This window comes from Oryzias melastigma, linkage group LG5 (genome assembly GCF_002922805.2).
Source record: "Oryzias melastigma strain HK-1 linkage group LG5, ASM292280v2, whole genome shotgun sequence".
NCBI lineage: Eukaryota > Metazoa > Chordata > Actinopteri > Beloniformes > Adrianichthyidae > Oryzias > Oryzias melastigma.
This window is the reverse complement of record NC_050516.1, coordinates 26,211,359-26,232,067: the sequence shown is the minus strand read 5'-3', so window position 1 is coordinate 26,232,067 and position 20,709 is coordinate 26,211,359. Positions and strand designations below refer to the sequence as shown.

The following is a 20,709-nucleotide window of genomic DNA, read 5'->3' as shown; positions in this document are numbered from 1 at the left end:
CCAAAATCCAAAAACCTTCTAGGACATAGTTTCAACAGAGTATTAGACATTTCCCAGCATCCATCTAGAGAGCAAACGAACTTACATGGATCTAGTCATCTGTGGTTGTATTGGAATGGAATAGTGCCAATGTCGTTGCTACAAACCTTTTCCAATGACATTTTTTTGTTTCCTCTTCATTCCCAACAATTCGTATAAAGAAATTCTAAGAAATGCAACTTTAAGCTTAATTTTCTCCATATTTGTCCTCCACAAACTGGAGTGGATCTTAAAATGCTGTCACAGTTTAGGTCAAAATAATGCGACACATTTTCACCATGAGAGTTGAATCCCAATCCTCCCTAATGGGGGGTTCTGAAACATGTTTTCTGCATAAATTAAAAATTAAAGGCTCTAGTATTTAGACTTTAGTGCTCTACCTACTTGAATCACCTTTGACATGTGAAGGTTTTCTTGTACTTTTTTCTTTGAAAGAGTCTTTTATTCATCTTTGAAGACTCGTTCAAAGAGATTTGGCTTGCATGGGAAGCGTTAGTGCGGTGCTCTCTTCCCGTATCTGCAGAAATGGTGAACTCGGTTCAGTTAGATGCCCTCACTTGATTTATCTCTTAAAAGAAAAAAGGTAACTCTGGAGTTTTCTTCATGGCATGCTTTTGCTTGAACACTCGGGAGATGTGTTTTAGCATCCATCTTTTTTTGACTCTCTGAGCTTGTGTAACAGAAGAACATCCCACAATGAACGATGCTGCCATCATGAAGCTAGGCAGTTGGTGTTAGTTTGACATCCCTGCACAGTTCAGCCCTTTTTTCTTACATCAGATAACAGGGTTTTAGTTGGATCCAATGGTGAGCCATCCTATAAAATGTTCTTTTTTAAGGTTCTTTCACTTTCATCTGGGACCTCTGGATCTCATTTATTGATCAACCCTCTATAATGAAAGCAGGGGTGTGATCTGATGCTGTTCCGACAACTTTATTGCTCTCCAATCATGCCGAAGAAGCATTCAATTCCTAGAACATTTTTCTAAGTAAAGTCTTAGCTGCCTGTGCTGTGATGTATGGAATGGGAGTAACTTTATTCTTAACACTCACCGATCCTTCTGCCTTTCAGGACCGTGAAAATCCTCTGGACAATGTGCTCCTGTACTCTCTGAGGAGAGCAGGGAGTGTGGAGATGCTGGACCACAGTGGAGACGAGGATGAGAGGAGAGCATCTCGTAAGTCATCGTCATGCAGCGACATGAAAACGTCCTTTCTTCAACCCTGCCCTTCCCTCCAGTTCTCAACTTCATCTCTCCGTCACCATCATCACTGTGTCTTCTAAACTTCCACACAGGCCTCCTCAACTCCTCAGTCATCTCTTCCATCACGCCAACTCATTTTCTAACTCAAACCTCCTGTCAGATAATCCCTCTTTCTGTTTTGTCCTACCTCCACCGTCATCCTGCCATTCCGCTTTTCATCCTATCCACCGTCCCCTCTAATCTGCTCTGCTGCCCCAAAGTCAAACGCTCCCCGTTGACCTCCTCCTCTTCCTCTGTGTCGTCCTCCTTTCCTTGGTCCGCAGTTCCTCGCTCTGCGTCCAACCTGGAAAACACAGAGAGGAAAAGAGTAAAGACCCGGCTAAAGAAGCTGATCCTGAAAAGGCCTCCTCTGCAGGCTTTGCAGGAAAAAGGCCTCATTAAAGGTATGTTTAGGTTTTTCTCTTTGAAGATCTGTTAGGTCTAAACAACCTGAAACATTTCTCTGAGACTGCAAGAAAGACCAGAGAGGGGTTAGTTCAAAACACTTGGAAGGAGACCGGACAGAAACCGTGCAGGTCGAATCTCTGCTCTGTTTTATTTAGTCTGGGGCGTTCCCAGTTACATTAAGTCCTGCAGCTCTGAAGGGAGGGCAAAGCCAGCTGCAGACCGCTTCACAATTAACACAATGTTCTTAAAGAGTAACTCTACGCTCTTAATCTTTCAGTAGATGCGCGTGGGCACAGGTGGTTTCAGCAAGTTTCTGCTCAGCAGCTTCAAAGTCTTGATTTCTCTCTTATCACACCGGCTGCAGACAAAGAAACAACGTCAGCAGTAAAGAACAAATCTTCCATAAGTAGCTAAAGAGTGAATCATACAGATAAAGATCAGATTAAAATGAGAGAATATGCGATAATTTATGTACAAAAGTCCATCAATACCTCCGTTGTTTTCTTTTTACCTCACATTGATTAGGTCCGTTTAAATGGTTTTTACAACAGTTAGGAACGTTTTTTTCTGCAGTGATGCCACAATCCCTGATAAATGCAGATGCAGATACATTTTATTGATGGTTATTCACTTCTGCATTTCCCCTGATTTAAACGTCTATTTATGTAAAGTGGAGCATGTAGCATAATCAGCGTTCAAGAGAAAGTGAGTTTATTCCCTCACCCCTAACCCCAACGGTGCAGACCAGTACCGGTCTGTGTTAGAGAAAAAAAAACATAACCTAAATGTTTTCAGTTTTATTTCAAATCTGATTCTGAAGGTTTTTTTTTTTTAAAACTACAGGATTCGCCACCATATCCGACCCATTCATCATGCTTGTCATATTGCTTGTTCAGAAGTCGAAAATCCATCAGCTACTTTCTTAAAACGGCTGCATCAACTGTTAATTTAAAACCCTCAAGCTAACAACTTTAACAGAAAAAAAACAAACACATTTGGAAAGTTTCTTTATGCAGAACAGATCCAGAGAGGAAACAGAAGAGGAGTCTTTAAACTCAAAATAAAAGAAATCTTCCTTTAATACATAAAAACAGGAGTCTTTGCTCCAAATATGGATTTATTGACAGCAACTGGCTGTCTAATGTTAGGAAGATGCTGCTAATAAAGTTACTCCATTATATTTAGAAAATAACACTTTTTTTATCTATCCGTCGCACTTTCAAACCAAGACAACGCTAAAGTTCATATTTGATTTTTTTAGCTTCCACTTTGACAGTCATGATATTAAAGGAAAATCTTTGACAGAGGATAAAGATAAGCTTTACCCTAAATTTGAACTGGAAGATAAAAAAACAGCAAAAATTACACATCGACTTCAGGCCGGTTTGTGAACGGTGTCCTGAAATAGGTTGGAGAGAGCTGATTTAGTGGATGAACTCCTCTATGAGGGGAGTTTATAAGTCAAGAAACATCTCTCATAAGCACTGATGTGCTCTTTTTTTCATTCTTCTCTTCGCTGTGATTGCTCAGAGAGAAACCCTCAGAATTAATATTCCGCTGCCTTTGCAAGCAGCGTTTTAATTGTGCAGCCCTTTGCAGATATGCTCCCCTTTTTCCATAAACCAGAGGACTCTGGAGGATGCTGGCTTCAAGTCATGAATAAGTCACTCTTCTTGCAGTCCTGCATTTGCAGTGTCCCTTTAAAAGCTCCTGATGGTGAGCTTCAGGGTGACAGAGTGCAGATGCAGCCAGCAGTGTTATGAATGAATGAGCTAAAAATGCTGATGGCACTGCCCCCCACACCCCCTCTCCATCCTCATTCAGCTTTGTGGAGAAACTCAGATTAATGGAGGAGCAGCTAGAGATTCAATGACAGATTTCTGCGACCCTTTTAAGAATCTGGGAAATATAATATTTTAACAGTGTGTAACTATCTTTTTAGAACACATGCTGTGCGCTCTTACACAGCTGGATAATAGCACTGTACACTAAACCTATAATCTACAGTCTATGGAGAGCATGAGTTGAATTGCATCATTCAGTGTGAGCTTAAACGTCTGCTGGGAGCTCAGTCCAACTGTGAGGTTTTCCCTTTTTTTCCAAAGCGAGCACAAAACACATCAGTAGATTATCTTGAGCCTGGCTCTTAAAAAAGGGGGAAAAGAAAGAGTCTGCAGTTCATTGAGGAGAGAAAAACAACAACTAAAAAAAGAAGAAGAAAAAAAACTAAATCTAACACTATTTGTGTGTCCATCTGTTGTGGCTCCACAGATCAAGTGTTTGGCTGCAGCCTGGAGATGCTGTGTGAGCGCGAGCGGTGCACGGTTCCTCGCTTCGTCAGACTCTGCACTGAGGCTGTGGAGAGGAGAGGTACAGCTGCTGCACACACTCCCCTCCTAATGTGATCTCAGCTCAGTGTTTACACTTTAGAAAGTGCACTAAAACTTGTTTTGAGCACCAGCTGACAGCAGCTCTAAGCTCACTGTTATTGAAGCTCTTTGACATCAATCGTCTAAAGCACATCTGCTGAAAAATATATGCGGTGGCTCGACGAGGAGTCGACTTAAATGCTGAAATTCAGAGAGGATCTTTTGACAGCTGCCAGCCAGGAGAAGTATAAATAAGAGGAAATTGAATTGTTTAAAAAAAAACACAATGCTGCAATGAATATTTAATGCACAGAAAAGTCATTGTTTGCTGCTTTAAAGCCTTGGTGTGAATATTTAAAGTAAATCCACATCAAAGCACTTAAGTTTCAAATTAATTTCATCCTCCTGAGCATTATTTTCTTTTATATCTGAAGTTGTCGGGCTGTTGTAACACAGGTTAATACAATTCCACTTATAAGGAAATAGCCATTTACAGTGAAACTGATGGTAGAAATTAAAAAATCATTAAAGCACACATATTTTTGCTATTTTATCACATTTATGAAAAAAACAACGCAATAATGGATTTGTTTGGTATAATTTTAGCAAAAATCAGCTGTACAAGTGTGATTTTTAAATAAAGTTACACCAAATTGTTCCTGTCACAAAGTATTTTTGCAAAAGTAAAGGAAAACATCAAGTAAATGTTACTTTCTCCAAATTAATTTGGAATACTTTCACAATCATAATCAAACTTACTGCAGAAATCTAATTTAATAATGGCTGGGAAAGGTAATGCGTTAACGCATCTGATTAATCGAAACAGAGTCAACACGATAATATTTAGTAACGCCCTCAGGCGTCCTGACTTGCAGCTTTAAGATCAGCGTAATAAAACTCTTTTCTAAAATAACAGTTAACTTTTTTCATATTCTGTGATTGAGATTTGATTAAAGAGATAATACAGCATGTATTTGTAGCTTTTGCACAAAAGCGATTTTTTATTTTAATAAATAAGGCGGAAGGTGAGAGTCAATCTGACAGCTGCACCACCAAGCGAAAGATCCGGTGTGGTGGGCGGAGCCAAACAGAGCTGTCTGTTATTAGAAATCCAAACGAGGAAACCGACCGTTATTCTTTTTTGGGATGGGGACCGGAAATTTTCTACAACGAGCACCAGCGTTGTCACAAAACTACGGAAACTCCTTGGTTCACCGTGAAAGTCCCGCCCACTGCCGCTGTTATGAGAGGCGAGCAGTTCAGAGTGGACAGACATGCCCCCACCTAAGACCAGATTCCAGCCAAGCCGACCTGAAATCCAGGGTCAAACTTCTCCAAAAAAAATTTTAAGGAACACATTAGGGAAAAAGAAAAACAGAATTCCAGGAAAAATGTCAAATAGACAGCAGTGCTCTTAGGAGAGAAATTCTTATTTCTTATCCAAAGGGCTAAAAATAAACTTTCTAAATGTACAATTTTTCGTGTGATTTCATATTGTGATTTTTGCAGACAATAAGTGGCTGGCAAATACTGAAACTAAAAAAAAATAAAAAAATAATCGCAATTAGTTTTTTCCAGTTTGTGATTAATTAGTTTAATTTTGTAATCAATTTGTAGCCCTAAATTTAATTAAAAAAGGTGCACCTATGTGCCAAATCCAATGTATCATTTGACAAAATTTGCTTCTTTCATGGCAGCAGCATAAAATATTAAATAAATATTTTTTCTCAGTGGTCGGATAGTATTGAAAACTTTAACATAGTCGATGCATTCAATGCAATGGATAAGGCTATGTTCTCAGAAACCTCACAGAATGAAGAAGTTGCTGTTTTTGTTCATCTGAGTGAATCTATGTTTTAAAAAGCAAACTTTACTGAGCAAAAACACCGAACCAAAAAGGCACTTATCTTTTTCTAAATGTAATTGGTGTGTTTACTGTTTCGTTTTTTTAAAACTGATATTTGTTTGTAAGTTTGTTCAAATTTGTCAAAGGTTGAGTTGTGTCTCATAACTTTCATGACTTCCTATTCAGCAAGACATGTTTGCATGTTAAGAGGAACTTTCAAAATGTTCATAAGGTTCAAGATTGGCCAAGATTTATCTGCTTTTTTGTGTTTTTAAGTAAAACCGCTGAACGCTCTGAGATGAGCTTCCTCCTAGTCATACATCTGTGAACTCAACATAAAAAAATGTCCAGAGACAATGAATTATTAATAATCCCGTGACTGGCAACAATCACCGCCTTGTGCTCAAACACACACCTGACAGTGCAGGTATGCTCCATCGTCTAACCTCCTTGGTGTGGTTTTACAGGCCTGGACACTGACGGCATCTACAGAGTGTCGGGGAACCTGGCGGTGATTCAGAAGCTCCGCTTCCTGGTGAACCATGGTGAGGACGACGGGGGGGAGGGGGAACCCCAGTGATGAAATGATCATTAAATAGTGACGGGAGGAGAAAAAGTTGACATTTTTCCCCTAATTTTTTTCCTTTTGGCAGGGACTCACTGTACCATCATAGCATCTGCTGATTTAAATTTAGATAATGATGTTGAAAATTCACCTCAGATTTGCTGTTTTGTGGGTATAAAACATTTGAAAGCGGCCTGTTGGTTTTTGCAGAGCGAGCGGTGACCACAGACGGCCGTTACATGTTCCCCTCGGAGTTGGTACAAGGTAGATTCAGGCCGATTTTCGGGAAAACAAACGCTCGCTCGGCCTGCTTGTCATGTGCATCATTTGCTGTATAATTTGAACACTTCAGTAAATTCCTCCGAATTCCCCTCTCACTGAGCCGAGCTGCCCCGCGGACGGGCAACTGAACAGCACTTTGTGTCTTTTTTTTGTTGTTTTGCTACCAATTGCTTGATGTGTGTACGTCCCTTTAGGCTTTGTGCTTCAAGTTTTCTGATGTAATAACACGCAGCAGGTTGTACAGCAGCTCTCGCGCAGTCTGTGGCTGCCACCAAGTGGACGAAACCGAATCAGCTACACGGCGCTCTAATCCTAGAGCAACGCCTCCGATTGATGTGCCTCCGCTCAGGATAGAGGGAGATTTTGCTCCTCAAACCATGAATTTTGACCTTAGTGGCCCAAGATCAAATTAAATCCTTTTCTGGAATCCTTTTGATGTAATTTGGGAAGCATTAGTTGGGCCTTTGTGTCAAAAGAAATGTGCTTCGTTGCCTTCGCTCTTCTCTGGCGCTTCTCTGGCTTCATGTTACGCCTCAGCCTAACAGTTCACACTCATCTCATGTCAACTGATGTATTTCTACTTATTTGAAAGAACTCTTTGTTTCTCTTCTCTCCCCGTCTGTCTGAATCTCTCCCCCGTTCTTCAGAAGAAAAGCTGAATTTGGATGAGAGTGAGTGGGAGGACATTCATGTCATCACGGGGGCTTTGAAACTTTTCTTCCGGGAGCTTCCTGAGCCCGTTGTGCCCTTTGGTTTCTTCACCGACATCGTGGAGACAGCCAGTGAGTGACCACCGTCTGTCCCGTGTCAAGACCTCGCAGTCTGTATGTCACTTTCTTTGAATTCTAGAGAAAGTTGACATCAAATAGACAGATGGTTGACTTTTATCAATCTCTAAATACAACAATATCGGAGAAAAATCATGTTTTTTTTTAAGTTTTACAATTTGTGATTACAACTGACACATTTAGACAATCATAAAATGTTAAGTTCTCACATGAACTGCTCATCAAATCCCTCCTTTTTTGTTGCTGTTTTTTCTGGAGAACCTTGCACCTTCTCGAGCACATATCAGGAGTTCAGAGGTGTTTCCAGGCATCCTACTAAGTTCTGCCCTGAGGCCTCTTCTCAGCTGGACATGTCTGAAACATTTCCAGTAGGAGGCTAGAGAAGGAAGGCATCAAGCCAACTTGGCTCCTGTCAGTGTAGAGAAGCAGTGACTTTGCTTCTTGATAGCTGAGCTCCTTATCCTGTCCTGCAGAGGCTGACTTTAGATGTAGTGCTGCCACAAACAACTATTTTAATAGTCGACTAATCACCGATTATTTTTTCCGATTAGTCAACTAATCCGGTCATAAACAAAGTGGATGTAAAGCACACATCTTAACTATCATTAGCTTTAGACAAACTAAAAACTAGATCTATGCCATTCAATGGGATAATGCTAGTGTGAATCCTGTAAGCTGAATGTGGCTACTGAAGTTGCTAGAGCTGATAGCTAAAAATGCTGAAGCCGAAAGCTCGTTAAAATGTTAGCTAAATGCCAAATTGGCCTAAAAAAACTGGAAAAATGTCTAATTTTGCCAAAACAGCTAGCATATTGTTGAAATATCAGCTAAACTCCAAAAAAAATTTCCAAGAGGTCTGTTTTTGTAGTGTTTTAACCAAAGATCAGGAAAAATCCTGCAGCAGGACCAGACTCAGTAAAATCATTTGCTGTGGAACCTGAGAGGACATGAAACAAACTGATAAAATAAACTTAAACATTTGAAATAAAAGCAAACATGAAGGTTACAAACTGCAGCAACGAAAGCAAATACCAAATGCCTGGAATGTCTATTAAAGGACAAAAGAAATGAGTTTAGAGATGAGACCAGGGGCCCGTTCCAAGAAGCAGGTTCAACAAATTTAGAGTTCAAACCTGAACTTAGAGTCACTGGACTCAAAATTCTCAAACTCAGGGTTTTCGGTTCCAGAACAGCTGAAAATGTTTGATTCAATCAACTTGAAGTTGTCAGAACCAGAATCAGGTGTGAGCGTCGCGACCATTAAAAGCCCTGATCAATGGAGCAAAGACAGCACGATTCACCATGGCAACGGGAACAAACACCTGAGTTTCGTACTTCCGGCGACGGAAATTGATAAGTTCCTGCAAGCATATGCCGACTATGAGCACATTTTCTGCAAGAAAAGCAACACAGCTGCAGCGGTAGAACAGAGAAAGAAAATATCTGCAGTCATTTTAATCATTTTAAATAATGAATAAATAATGTCAGGAAGGTTATTTTGTCTCTTGTTGAGTAAGGAATGGTTTTTGATCTGTTACTAATTTAACCAGTAATCTCCGTAATCGCATGAATGACCAGTTTTGGTAACCTCCCCACCACCACCCCCACCTGCACACACGGATATCACTGCACGCTAAAAAGAAACACGCCGATTTTGTTTTTTTTTTTAAAACCTAAAAATGCTTTTTGCAGCCTGGAGTCGAACTCAGGCCTCAGGTCTCTAATGTGAATGTTCTCTAAATGTTAATGAGGTAGGCTACTCATATTTGATCATCCTTCACTTTAAAAAGGGGCGGAGACCGCAGAGAACTCTAAGTTTCCTGAAGAAAACCTGCTCCAGACCAGGTTTCGTTCACAGCTTAAAACGCTTCTTGAAACAAGCTTGGTTTCAACCACTTTCCCGGGTTTAAGTTATCTCTCTTTCTGAAACCGAAAACTCAAGAGTTTTACTGAATTTCGAGTTCACGAACTCACAGTTTTCAACAAAACCTGCTCCTTGAAACGGGCCTCTGGAAGCAGACACCATACATATTTGAAGAACAAAGGAGATATAATAGAGGGGAAGAGAATATATTTGACGTTTAATTGTAAATTGACAAACAAATAAGCAATTTGTATTGACATTTTTATTAATAATTTACAGGAAAATTGTATTCCTGTTGTTTTTTTCTACTATTGTGACAGATTCCAAGCAGGCCTGTTCATTATTGTCATCTTTACTAGGAGTAATCCAATTAAAAAAAACGTTTTTTATTGTCCAGGTTTAGTTTCAAAGTTCCCCTTAATGGCTTTTTATACACATGCACACTTTCATTTTGGCCTGATATATTTTGGACAGAGGAGGTTTATTCACTTCCTTAGTTTGCTTTATTGGTTTTAGAATCATTTGTGGAAATTAAACAATTACACATTTCTTTTGATTTAGTGAAATATTTGTCTTTCAGATGATTAAAATGAATCTACTTTAATTTCACCTTTTAGTTGAGATGTTTAGCTTAATTAAGGTCTGTTTTGATGTTTTTCTTTCACAGAACCTGAAACTCCTGTCGTACTAGTTCACGTTTGGTACAACGTATATTGATTTCTAAAAATGAGCTTATTTTACGAATATTACGTTAAAAAGAAACAAACAAGAAACATAATAAAAATGATCCTCGGATAGATTTTAGAAAGAAATGAGTATTAAAAGTGCTTACATTGACTTGTTTGCAAATCCCCAACATTTTTTTTTTATTTAATCTGTTTACTTTCACTAATAATATATGACTTTAAACAAGCCACACATTCAAATGTGTTCTCAGTATCACTAATAAAGTTTCTGAAGTAGCAGTTTCCTTTTCCAGGCTCTCTTTACGTGGGACAGCGTGGGGACTGTGTGGGTTATAACTGACTCAAAATCAGCTACAGCAAAGATTTTCATAATAAATGTCATGTTTGCATCATTGTGGTTCTTTTGTTTCTGTTGTTAATTCAGGGATGGTGTCACAGTCCTGAAAAAAAGAAATAGAAGAAACATTTCCTTTGACTGGATTATGTTAATAAAATCAGATTGTTTTCATTATTTTTTACTTATCCTTGCAGATAATACATCTCTTCATAATCTAAAAAATATTATTTCAAAGATGAAATAAAAAATGTTCATGCAGCATTTATTGCTTTTCTTGAGTGTTTATCCTAACGCAGCACTGATAAGAGAACCCACTGCTGAATCAGATGAGATATGGTTGGTTTAACTCTGCAATATCAGATATGCAAAAATCTCTTAATAAATAACAGGAAATAGAGTGCAACTGATAGCACGTATTGTCATCTGACACATGTCTTGCTCCGCGTTGCAGAGATGCCAGATTACGTGGAAAAAGTGGATCGCCTGAAGTGTCTGGTGCTCAGTATGCCTCCTCCGAACCACGACACGCTGCAGTTCATGTGCCAGCATCTCAGACGGTAAGAGGGTGAAGGTCAAGAGTTCATTTAGGAGCATTTATTTATTTGTTTCACACTTTTGAAACATTTTAAAATTGATCCCAGTGGTATTTTAATTATTTTAGCCAAAATAAAAAAATAAAATAAAATATAACTTTCTGCAGAGCAGCAGGAGTTCATTAGAAATTCATCTCTAAGTTGGACACTTGAACAACCCCGCCCCCCTTCCCCTCCTAGTTACAGAGAGCTCAGTTTATCCGCTGTCGCACTAGCTTACAGCCCGTCACAACCTAAATCTACTATTAGCGATGCAACAAAAATGCAGAGGAATACTGAAGCTTTACATGGATGTATTTATCTACAAATGGAAATGAGTGGTGCAAGGAGCTTGTGGCCTGACTACTGTATTTTCTGCATCACAAATACAATCTTTTCTAACTGCATTTTTTCGTCTTCTCCAGATTTACACCAATTTAAATGAAGAAATACCAAAAAATGCTATTTTAAGCATAATTTTCTTTATACGTGTCCTCCATTGTGAGAAAAATGTCACAAGAACAAGCTATAAACACGATTTTCATCAGAGTGAGTTCGAGAATTTTAGAAACTCCCTATACCAGAGGTCTGAAACCTGAGGCCCTGGAGCCACATGCGGGCGGCTCTTTTACCTTCCACAATGGTTCTCTGAAAAATAAAATAAGAGTAATTTTAAAAGTAAGGGTTGTTAACTTAGTATTGATTTTATTTATTTTAGTTACGTTTATAAGTTTATGGCTGAGGTGAACCTAGAAGATAAACTGTAGTATCAAATTTTCCTAAAAATATACATAAAAACAAAAAGGTTTTGTGGCTCCTATTAGGTTTTGATCAGTACCAAACAGGCCTAAATGGCTCTTTTACTGGCAAAGGTTGCAGACCGTTTTTTTTTTTTTTTTTTTCTTATCTGCTGTTTTAAATTTGACCACAAGAGGGGGCAGTTTCCTCATTTGTCCGCTAGGCCTTCCTTGGGTCAGTGTTCTGTGTTTGCCAGTTTTGCACGCCGTTGTTGAGTTTGGGTCCCTGTGAAAGTAAAAAAGGATGAATGGCGTGCTGTGGTGTGTGAGCCAGTTCCTTTTACAGTACATAGTGTTTTTTACAGCCTTTGTTTTTTTCCCCTTCCACTCCAGGGAGCACGTTTGTACGCTGAGGCTGTTTGTGCCATGCTGTGAATTTGTCTTTTTATCACTACTTTTTGTCTGGGTTTATCTCTTTCAATCCTCATTTTGGTTTTCATTTATCTCCACTCAGTCCCCCCCACCCTTTCTGTTTCTGTTCCCCTCACTGTCTTTTTATTCTCCTCTCCTATTCTTCTTTTTTTCCCTTCCTTCCCCTTGTTCCTTCTTCTCCTTCCTCCACTCCCTTGCTTGCCTCAAAGGTCCCATGAGAGGCCTGTGGTTTGTCTGCTGGAAGGCATACCGACACCACCGCCGCCACCACTGGAACCTCTCTCTTCTCCCTCCTCACCCTCTCCTTTGCTCATGTCTTTTTTCCCCCCTCTTCCTTCTCCTTTCTCCCCCTTTTCCTCCTTTCTTTTTAATGTGGAAGTTTTGAGCAATTGCTGGCTTCTCCTGTGGCTTGGTGGGAATGGCATTTTTAGAAGAATGCCTCATATTGTGGCTTTTATCCATTCCTGAGTCCCCCCAAAGTCACACAACTCAAACACACCAACATCCGTGCATACAAGCAATGGATTTAGAACATGTTGGCTCTCTGAAGTGCAAAACCCAGAATCATGTATGTGAACATGCATTAAAGTGGCAGGCTCGCACAGGTTCACTTAGATGATTTTTTGAGATTTTCTTTTGAGAACCACAGCATGACACTGCGCTGGCAGTTAGCTTATACTCACCAAAATGGCTGCAGTTTATAAAGTCATACTAACAAGTTAAGGTCCCACTCAAATCATCTTTTGATCTACTTTAAAAGAGCTCCCAGTGGTCTTTTAATTATGATTATGCCATTTTAGCCAAAGTAAAAACCTGCTGATTGTTTGTAACAGCTTTTTCAAACAACAATCTGAATATTCAGAAATGCTATTTTAATCTTAATTGCCTTTTCATATGTCCTCCATATTGAGAAAAATGCCACAAAAACATGTTAAAAACACCAAAAACATGATTGTGGGTGTTTAGGTTTAAGTTTCCCTTTTGTATTTGCTAGCACTTAATGACAAATTTAGCTAATTTTAGCTTAGCAAATGCTTTTTAGGACTGTAGATGAGTGTACAAAACTGGCAAACATACACAAATGTATTTAGTTGCTTTTGTCACTTTACTTTTTAAGAATGTAGAGCCTGACTACAAACATGACACTGCACTAGAAATTAGACACCAAAATTCATCACTTAAACAAATTAGCATGTTTAAGCCCAACACATTCTAGCGCTGTACTTAACTTAGCAAATTCTAAGCTTTTTAAGTCTCGACAACAAAGTTTTCCCGACGTTGTTTCAAGTCACCCTAACTGGATCATGTGTTTGTATTTAAAATGAATGACAATTGTGTTTTTGGTGTTATTATCATGTTCTTGTAGCATTTTTCTCATGATGGAGGACATGTATAAAGGAATTTAAGATTGAAACTGCGTTTCTGAGTATTTCTTTTTCAAATCGCGTTGGATCATGAGAAGATTAAAACCCACGGTTTGAAAAAGCTTAAGTTTATGATGGGCTGACCAAAGTTTCACTGCTCCGCTCCAATTAAGATGCATCCACGAGCAGACAAATGTATCCATTAATGTCTTAATTTTCCTTGTCTAAGATGGCATCTGGGTCACAACTGTACGACTGGATGTTGGAGGCTATAAGCTAGCGGAAGAGAGTGTAAACAAAGGATTGATTGAAAATTAGCTAATTCTTACTTTTATGCCAAAAGTCCCGCCCCCTAACATAGATGAGAGTTACTTATGCAGCAAATATGGATTAACAAAGACAGTTACTTTTATTTTGGCTAAAAACTACCTAATCATAGTTTCAAGACCACTGGGAGCAATTTTATAATACAAAATATATTCAGTTGGAGTGGGACTTTAAAGGCCACAAATGTTAGTTTTCTGGTGGCTCTCCTAAAATGTCAAAGACTGATAACTACGGCTAAATTTATTGATTTGATGAAGCAAAACAAAAATGTTTTGTAAAAATAAAGTTTGTAAACATTAACAAAAATAGTCAATTTAAGTTTATAAGTATATTTTGTCAATGAGGCATGTACTTGGGCTTACTTTTTATATACTATCCATATTTTGTCAACTTAAAATATTCCAGATTAGTCTGAAAAAGTTTTCAAGTATTAGGCTGTACTTCCTACTATACTCGTCCATGGTCTATAGTACATTTGGATTTCAAGTACGCTTAATAAAATACACTTCAAGTGCATTTCTTTTTACTAAAGGAAGTCACCACAGAAATAGAATTTCTGAACCTAATACATATAAGCCTTGCATTTTTCATGTCTTCACTGAACACACTTGATAATCACTTACAGAACACACAGAAACATTTTTTGGCAACCGTGACTGTTCTGGATCATCAGTATTTCTCAGATGTCTTGATGGAGCATCTCTCCTCAGGCTTCAGTGTCTCTAGTGGCTTAAAGTCTGAATTCTAAATGTTACAAAGCAATATTTTTTTTTTTTTTCTCACGCATTCAAAGGTTAACTCAACCATTTATCAGAGCCTTCAATCTGCAGATCAGACTCTCTAATTTACAGTGTCCTGGTATCACTTTGAAAGCATTCCTCCCTCATTTGTTGCACAGCGCCGAGGTCCTAAAGGAGAAAACAAATACTGTACATTTGTCTTCTCTGTACTCAGGAGGTTTTGCTGGAGTCTTAGGGGGGCATCTTGGCTGTTGTTTTTTCTTTTTTAAATCATGTAGCAAACTGAAGAATTTGGGTCATTTTTTTTTTTTTTTTTAGAGATGTGGTTTCCCTCATTTCCATTACCACCATTCTTATGCAGCATATATTTTTAGACTGGAAGCATGGACAATAATTTAAAAGAGACATCTACTGGTGTTTTGCTCTTATGATTAAAGTTCCCCTCTGATGAAAATCATGTTTGAGTTTCTAACATGTACGTGTGGCATTTTACTTATGAAAGAGAACAAATGTAATATGAAATCATTTCGTTTTTGCATTTTTTAGTACTTCTCCTTTTTAATCTCTGTCAATCAAACTGTCGCAGACAGCCTCAGTTTGAGTTAATGAGTCTTTTTTACATCACAACAGCTCTGCTGCACATCCTCTAAATCCCTCATCTGTTCCAGCTAGCGTGTCTAGTTCAGGTTCTGGAGAAGAGAAGATGGTATCTTCACATTGACTGCAGTCAAATGAGCCGCCGTTCACATTTCTGTGGTCAAATCAGGCGTCACTGGATATTTTGTGTGAGTTTCATACAATATTTACTGAAGCAGGACTGAGAACACTGAAATCTCCATCAGACTCCATGGAGCTTCTTGATGTGACCACGAAAATGTGAATGGCTTTTTAAGACATTTAGGTTGTGGGATTTTGAAAAAAACAACAACGTTATAATCATAATTAAACAGGAACGTTTTTTCAACTTAAAAAAATTGTCATGGGGGACTTTAAGTCAATACATTTTATTTTTAAGGCTGAATGCTGACTTCTGCATTATTGGCCAAAATTAACAAGGAAATCAAATTTTTTTCTTCTTGTGGACTAATACCTGGCTGCTAAATTTTTAGCTTTAGCAGATGTTTACATCACTGGATATCTTAATAAAAGATTCCTTCATATTAAGATGATCAAGAGCTGTGGAGGTGTAAATTATGCCCGTTCCACAGCTCTTATCAATAAATCAACTACAATGAATTTTCTGGGTTTTTTGGGGGAATTGTCGGCAGATTTCATAATAATTAGACTTTTTGGAATTTACATTTTAAATATTTCTGCCACAACCTAAAATTGAGAGTTTAAGAACCAAGATCAACATTCAAAAAGATTTCAAGGAATTTAGAATGTAGAGTTTTTTCCTTTTAGTTGGATGAATAAAGTCTTAACTTTTCTATTATCTTTTTTTCAAGTTTAAATTTCTCATTGATGTGCACTATCAAACATACATTTTCATAATCAAAACGTTGCTCTCCTGAAATGAGGAAGAAAACGAGACGTTTCCTCATTGAGAGCGTTTACTTTAATGAATCATTTTTTTATACACTTTAGATTCTAAAGTTTAGAATGTTAAACATGGCTTACAGAGAACATGACAATTTTTTTTTTTATTTCTGTGGCCCTTAATTCAAAATGGCAGGTGCGCGCCATTCAGCCATGTGCTTGATAACCGAACAAGCTAGTATACTTCTCTTCATTCCTTAAACATAAACAAACAAACAAAAAAAAAACATTTCTGTGACACATAAAAACAAACGGACAGTTTAGACTAAAGAAATATTCCACACCAAATAATATTTACCTTATAGGAGAAAGAAAGAAAACGCGTCGAGCTGTTTCCTCTTGGAGCTTTTACTGGGATGAGTAAACACGCCCTGCGCGCCCCCTTCTGGCCGTTTTAGGCATAAATAATTAATTAGGGAAAAGTAAGAAAATTACAGATTTTCAGAAAGCTTTTATTAAGATATTGAGTGATTTTTCTGTGATATTAAAATAAAATGTACTTTAATATGTACCACAAAAACATCTAAACATCTTAAATAATTAAATGTTTTTCTTTGCCATGTAGTTTGGATCTGAATTCCCTAATTCTACATTCACACTGCACACTGCAAAGTACGTTCAAGTGACCGCTTTCAATGAAAACTGTGTGTGAATGTGTATATATGTTATATTTTCGTCTTATTTAAGATGAGAATATAAGACTCTACGTACAAAACAAGTGTCCGTTGAATGGCGAATGGATGGCGCCCTTTTTAACCCTTCCGCTCTCTTTAGCTTGTTTACATTAAAAGTGGGGGTCATCTGGACCCTACAAACTTTTTTTATCATTGATTTTTGAGTTTCACTAATGTCGATGGCAGACATAAAATCCTGTCCACCTTTGTCCACATTTCTCATGGAAGGAATCACACATCAATATGTGGTTGGAGTCGTCTGGACCCCAAAGAGAGCGGAAGGGTTGACTTGCGGAAGTGCCAACTGTTTGAAAATTGATCAGAGAGGAGAAATTAATAATTAAAATTTGTGTTCAGCTAGGATTATATGACACCAATCTGGAATGAAATTGATGATAAAGTCACTTTTCAAATCAATACTGAAAACATATTCTCCAAATGTCAATCTCTCTTTTTTCCTCCATAAACTTTATAAATTACAGGTTCATCTATCAATCCTTGCAGCTTTTTACAAATGTTTGACACAATCCATCCTCACATTTAACATTACAGCCTGATTTGTCTCACTCAGTCTCACACTTTGCAATTCTCTAAATAAATTTATTAAAACTACCAGTAAACTTATTGGACAGGAGCAGGAGTCGCTCTCCTTCATTTACAATAACAGAGTCCTTGCGAAAGGAATGTTTTGAGATATTATTTAAAATGATGAATAGTATAATAATGTTGCCATTTCTTGCAGGGTACTGGGGCACTCGGATACCAACAGAATGACCACCCAGAACATCGGTATCGTGTTCGGGCCGACACTTATGCGTCCAGAGCAGGACACTGGGAACATGGCTGTGAACATGGTGTTCCAGAACCAGGCGGTGGAGCTCATCCTCACGGAGTTCGACCACATCTTCGGAACAAGAGGCCTCTCCTAATCTTAATCTTCTTGAACCAGAGCGGAGAGATGTGCTGCCTCAGTTGCTCCTCCAAGTCAGAGACAGAAGTGAAAGCATTGCAACAATCCCCGTAGACCAATAAGGATCAAAGCGGATTTCACATTAAAAGATAATTACAGGCTCAAAGGAACTTGGGGAGAAAGCTGCTAATCATGACATCTGGCCTCCATATAAAGCAACATTAAAACAATAATATTACAACACGCCAGTTTTAGCAGCAGTACTCGTTTCTTTGAGTGCAGATATGGAGCTCGGCGCAGGAAGAGACCAGCCAGAGATGCTCTAAACTTCATCAACAGTTGGATAAAAAGCCATAAAAAAATATTAAAATAACTCCTCCAATCTCCTGAGCTATTATGCATTTCTTCATCAAGAAAGGTGTGGGGAAGGTCGTGTCTTACTGTAGCACTGAAGTACAACTTAACAGCGCCATCTCACTGTGAAAACAACACCAGCAAGTCTTCAACCTGCAGGGTTTGTTGGAAGGACGCTGTGAAAACCCTCTTTTATCTCCATGGACAGAAGGTTTGAGTCAGAAAAGAGGGTGCGCTTTAGTGATGAGATGAATGTGCCAACAGGTCAGTTCGTGTTCCGTCGTGGTACTGTAACCCTCTCCTCGTCGTACACGTTTGAATCCATTTTTGAATCCTCGTTGTATATATGTGAAATAGTCAGCTATAGTCGGCGTATCCATACAGACGTTAACCTAAGCGATAATATATGAGTGGAATTCAAACTGGCACGTTTCCTTTTGAGAGGCAAAGCCTTGCTGCTCCTTGGACCTGACTGTCAACCCTCCTCCAATAAAACCATGTGAACCAGCTGATGGCATCTGTTTCGTGATGTTTGCTCAGGATGTGTCAGTCAGGTTGTTTGTTGCGTGACAGTTAGAAGAGGCGTGTGGAGGTATGTGGGCCTCAGAGACCGGGCTGGCGGGCGGGCAGCGACATCCCCTCTGATTGGTGCAAATGCTGCTTTTAATAACAGAACAAAAGGGGAACTGGAAATGCATATGTTTAAAAAATGTGGAACCCCTCCCCACCGCCAACACTCAAAAACCCTTGCAGTCTGTGGCTTGGGTAGTTTTATATTGACTGCGGGTTTGGCAAAAGATATGAAAGAGCTGAAAGACTGCACTGCAGGGGGGTGGGGGGTGTATAGCTTTATTAAATGTACTCCTCCATTTTTCTGTTGGTATCATTTTAGGTCATGTGAGCTCCTTGGACGGGGCTGCAGTTGTGTGTAGCTGATTGATGAGGAGTTGTCTCAACTTGATCCCGCGTCCGCTGCCAAGGACGACCTTAAATTGGTTTGAAAAGACAAACCGCACGTATTTATTTGTTCCAATCGCATTTGTGCCGTATTATTTCAGATTTTATAAGTACTTCCTTCTGTCACTGAGTTTACCGTTTCATGTTATTTTCTTTTTTTCATAGTCCTGTCAAATCATCCTAACATTTTACTAAATGTTTGCTTCTTTTTTGTTTCACACAAGGACCATCTGACAGCCAGAAACCACTGATGCTTATGATATTTAATGAAGTATTTGTATTGTAGGTTTAGAATAAGCAAACCAGAGATTTGGTAGGTTTTTCTAGTATAATAAGACGTATACAAAACAAGCTCTCTGATTCGAGTTTTTGCACTTAAGAGTTACTCATCATTTTGAAATGAAATTGTGCAAAAAAGCAATAATATCCACAATTGAAATGCCTCCCTTTTCTTTTTGGTTGTATTCATAAGCAAAGCAGTGGGTTAAAAAAATGAAAATTCTGTTTGCAAGAACAGATTTTTCCCAAATGGATAGATCAATCCTGCTTTATCCCTAAAAACGTTTTGGATCTGTCACTTTTGTTGTTGCAAAATTAATAAAAACATCAAATAATTCTTAAAAGGGCTCTTAAAGCAATTTTTGGTTCAAAAAATCTCCAAAAAGGTCCACTTTTGATACATTTGACCTGAATAAACAAATTTTTTACTTTTAATCACTGGGATTTAGAAGTAATTATAGCAGTAAGTTTTTGTTCTTTTGCTTTCATCTAAATAATTCTAACACTAGTTAAGTCTTTGTTGTACTCTTTTGTCGAGTCTGAACTCACCTGTCTGTTTGCAAGTCACATCAACCCCAAATTAATTTAGTTTTATTCAAAATTTAACATAAATGTTTCAAAAAGGTTTTTAGTTTTTACATTTTTGGTCTAAAACAAACATAAACAAAGTTATATCACATACTTGTGATACACCTTTGTTCATAGATTATAGTTAATTGGAGCTTTGTCTGATATTTCTTTTTTTTTTTTTACATTTTTCACCAAAAAATTTACTTTTCTTTTCTTTCTATTTAGATTTCTGGATTTTTATTTTGTCTCACACATTTAATCTTTGTCATAAAACATAACAATTCAATTTGGGGGGTAATTCTTGCAGTAAAATGGCACATTTTACTCTTAGAAATTGAGTTTTTGTAACGTTGAATTTTCATTGTGGAATTATTGTGTAATATAACAATACAAATATATATCTGTTTAAAGATGTGGTTGTCCCAAAATGATGGATTTCAACCATTGCTACAAAATGAATAAATTGGAAAGTAGTAAAAAAAAAAAAAAAAAGTTTAAAAAGGACCCAGACTATTAATGGTGAAAGGTGAAAAAAATAACTTAAAGCAAACTTTTTTTTTTTATTATTGTTTTTAATGTTCACTGATGGTATCCTGCAATTCTTCACATCCTACGGTTTTATTTTTTTCTCATAATACATTTACTGTCGTATGTCATGGCGCTAAATTCAAAATGACTTTTAAAAGTGTGACTCTGAAGTTCTCAGGTATAAATGTAGAAGATCTGCAGAAATTACATAAAATAACTAAGAGTTGAAGGTTTTGCTGAAGAGGTGTGAGAGATGTTATGTTAAACCATCAGGTAGACACATTTACATTTAGTCATT

The 20,709-nt window shown here is 38.0% G+C and overlaps 1 protein-coding gene across 6 annotated transcripts in view; it reads left to right on the top strand.

Annotated features, from left to right (window-relative positions):
- arhgap9 (Rho GTPase activating protein 9) overlaps positions 1–20,375 on the top strand; it is a 55,979-nt gene extending 35,604 nt beyond the window's left edge. For 5 of the 6 annotated variants that reach the window (XM_024270853.2, XM_024270850.2, XM_024270855.2 and 2 more), the window contains 8 exons: positions 1,112–1,217; positions 1,568–1,687; positions 3,963–4,061; positions 6,374–6,451; positions 6,682–6,735; positions 7,401–7,535; positions 10,880–10,985; positions 17,556–20,375. In XM_024270853.2, coding sequence (XP_024126621.1) covers positions 1,112–1,217; positions 1,568–1,687; positions 3,963–4,061; positions 6,374–6,451; positions 6,682–6,735; positions 7,401–7,535; positions 10,880–10,985; positions 17,556–17,742 — 885 coding nt within the window. In that variant the 3' untranslated portion in view covers positions 17,743–20,375. The remainder of the gene's footprint in view (positions 1–1,111; positions 1,218–1,567; positions 1,688–3,962; positions 4,062–6,373; positions 6,452–6,681; positions 6,736–7,400; positions 7,536–10,879; positions 10,986–17,555) is intronic. The other variant, XM_024270852.2, reaches the window with a different exon arrangement.
- Positions 20,376–20,709: the final 334 nt, after the last annotated feature.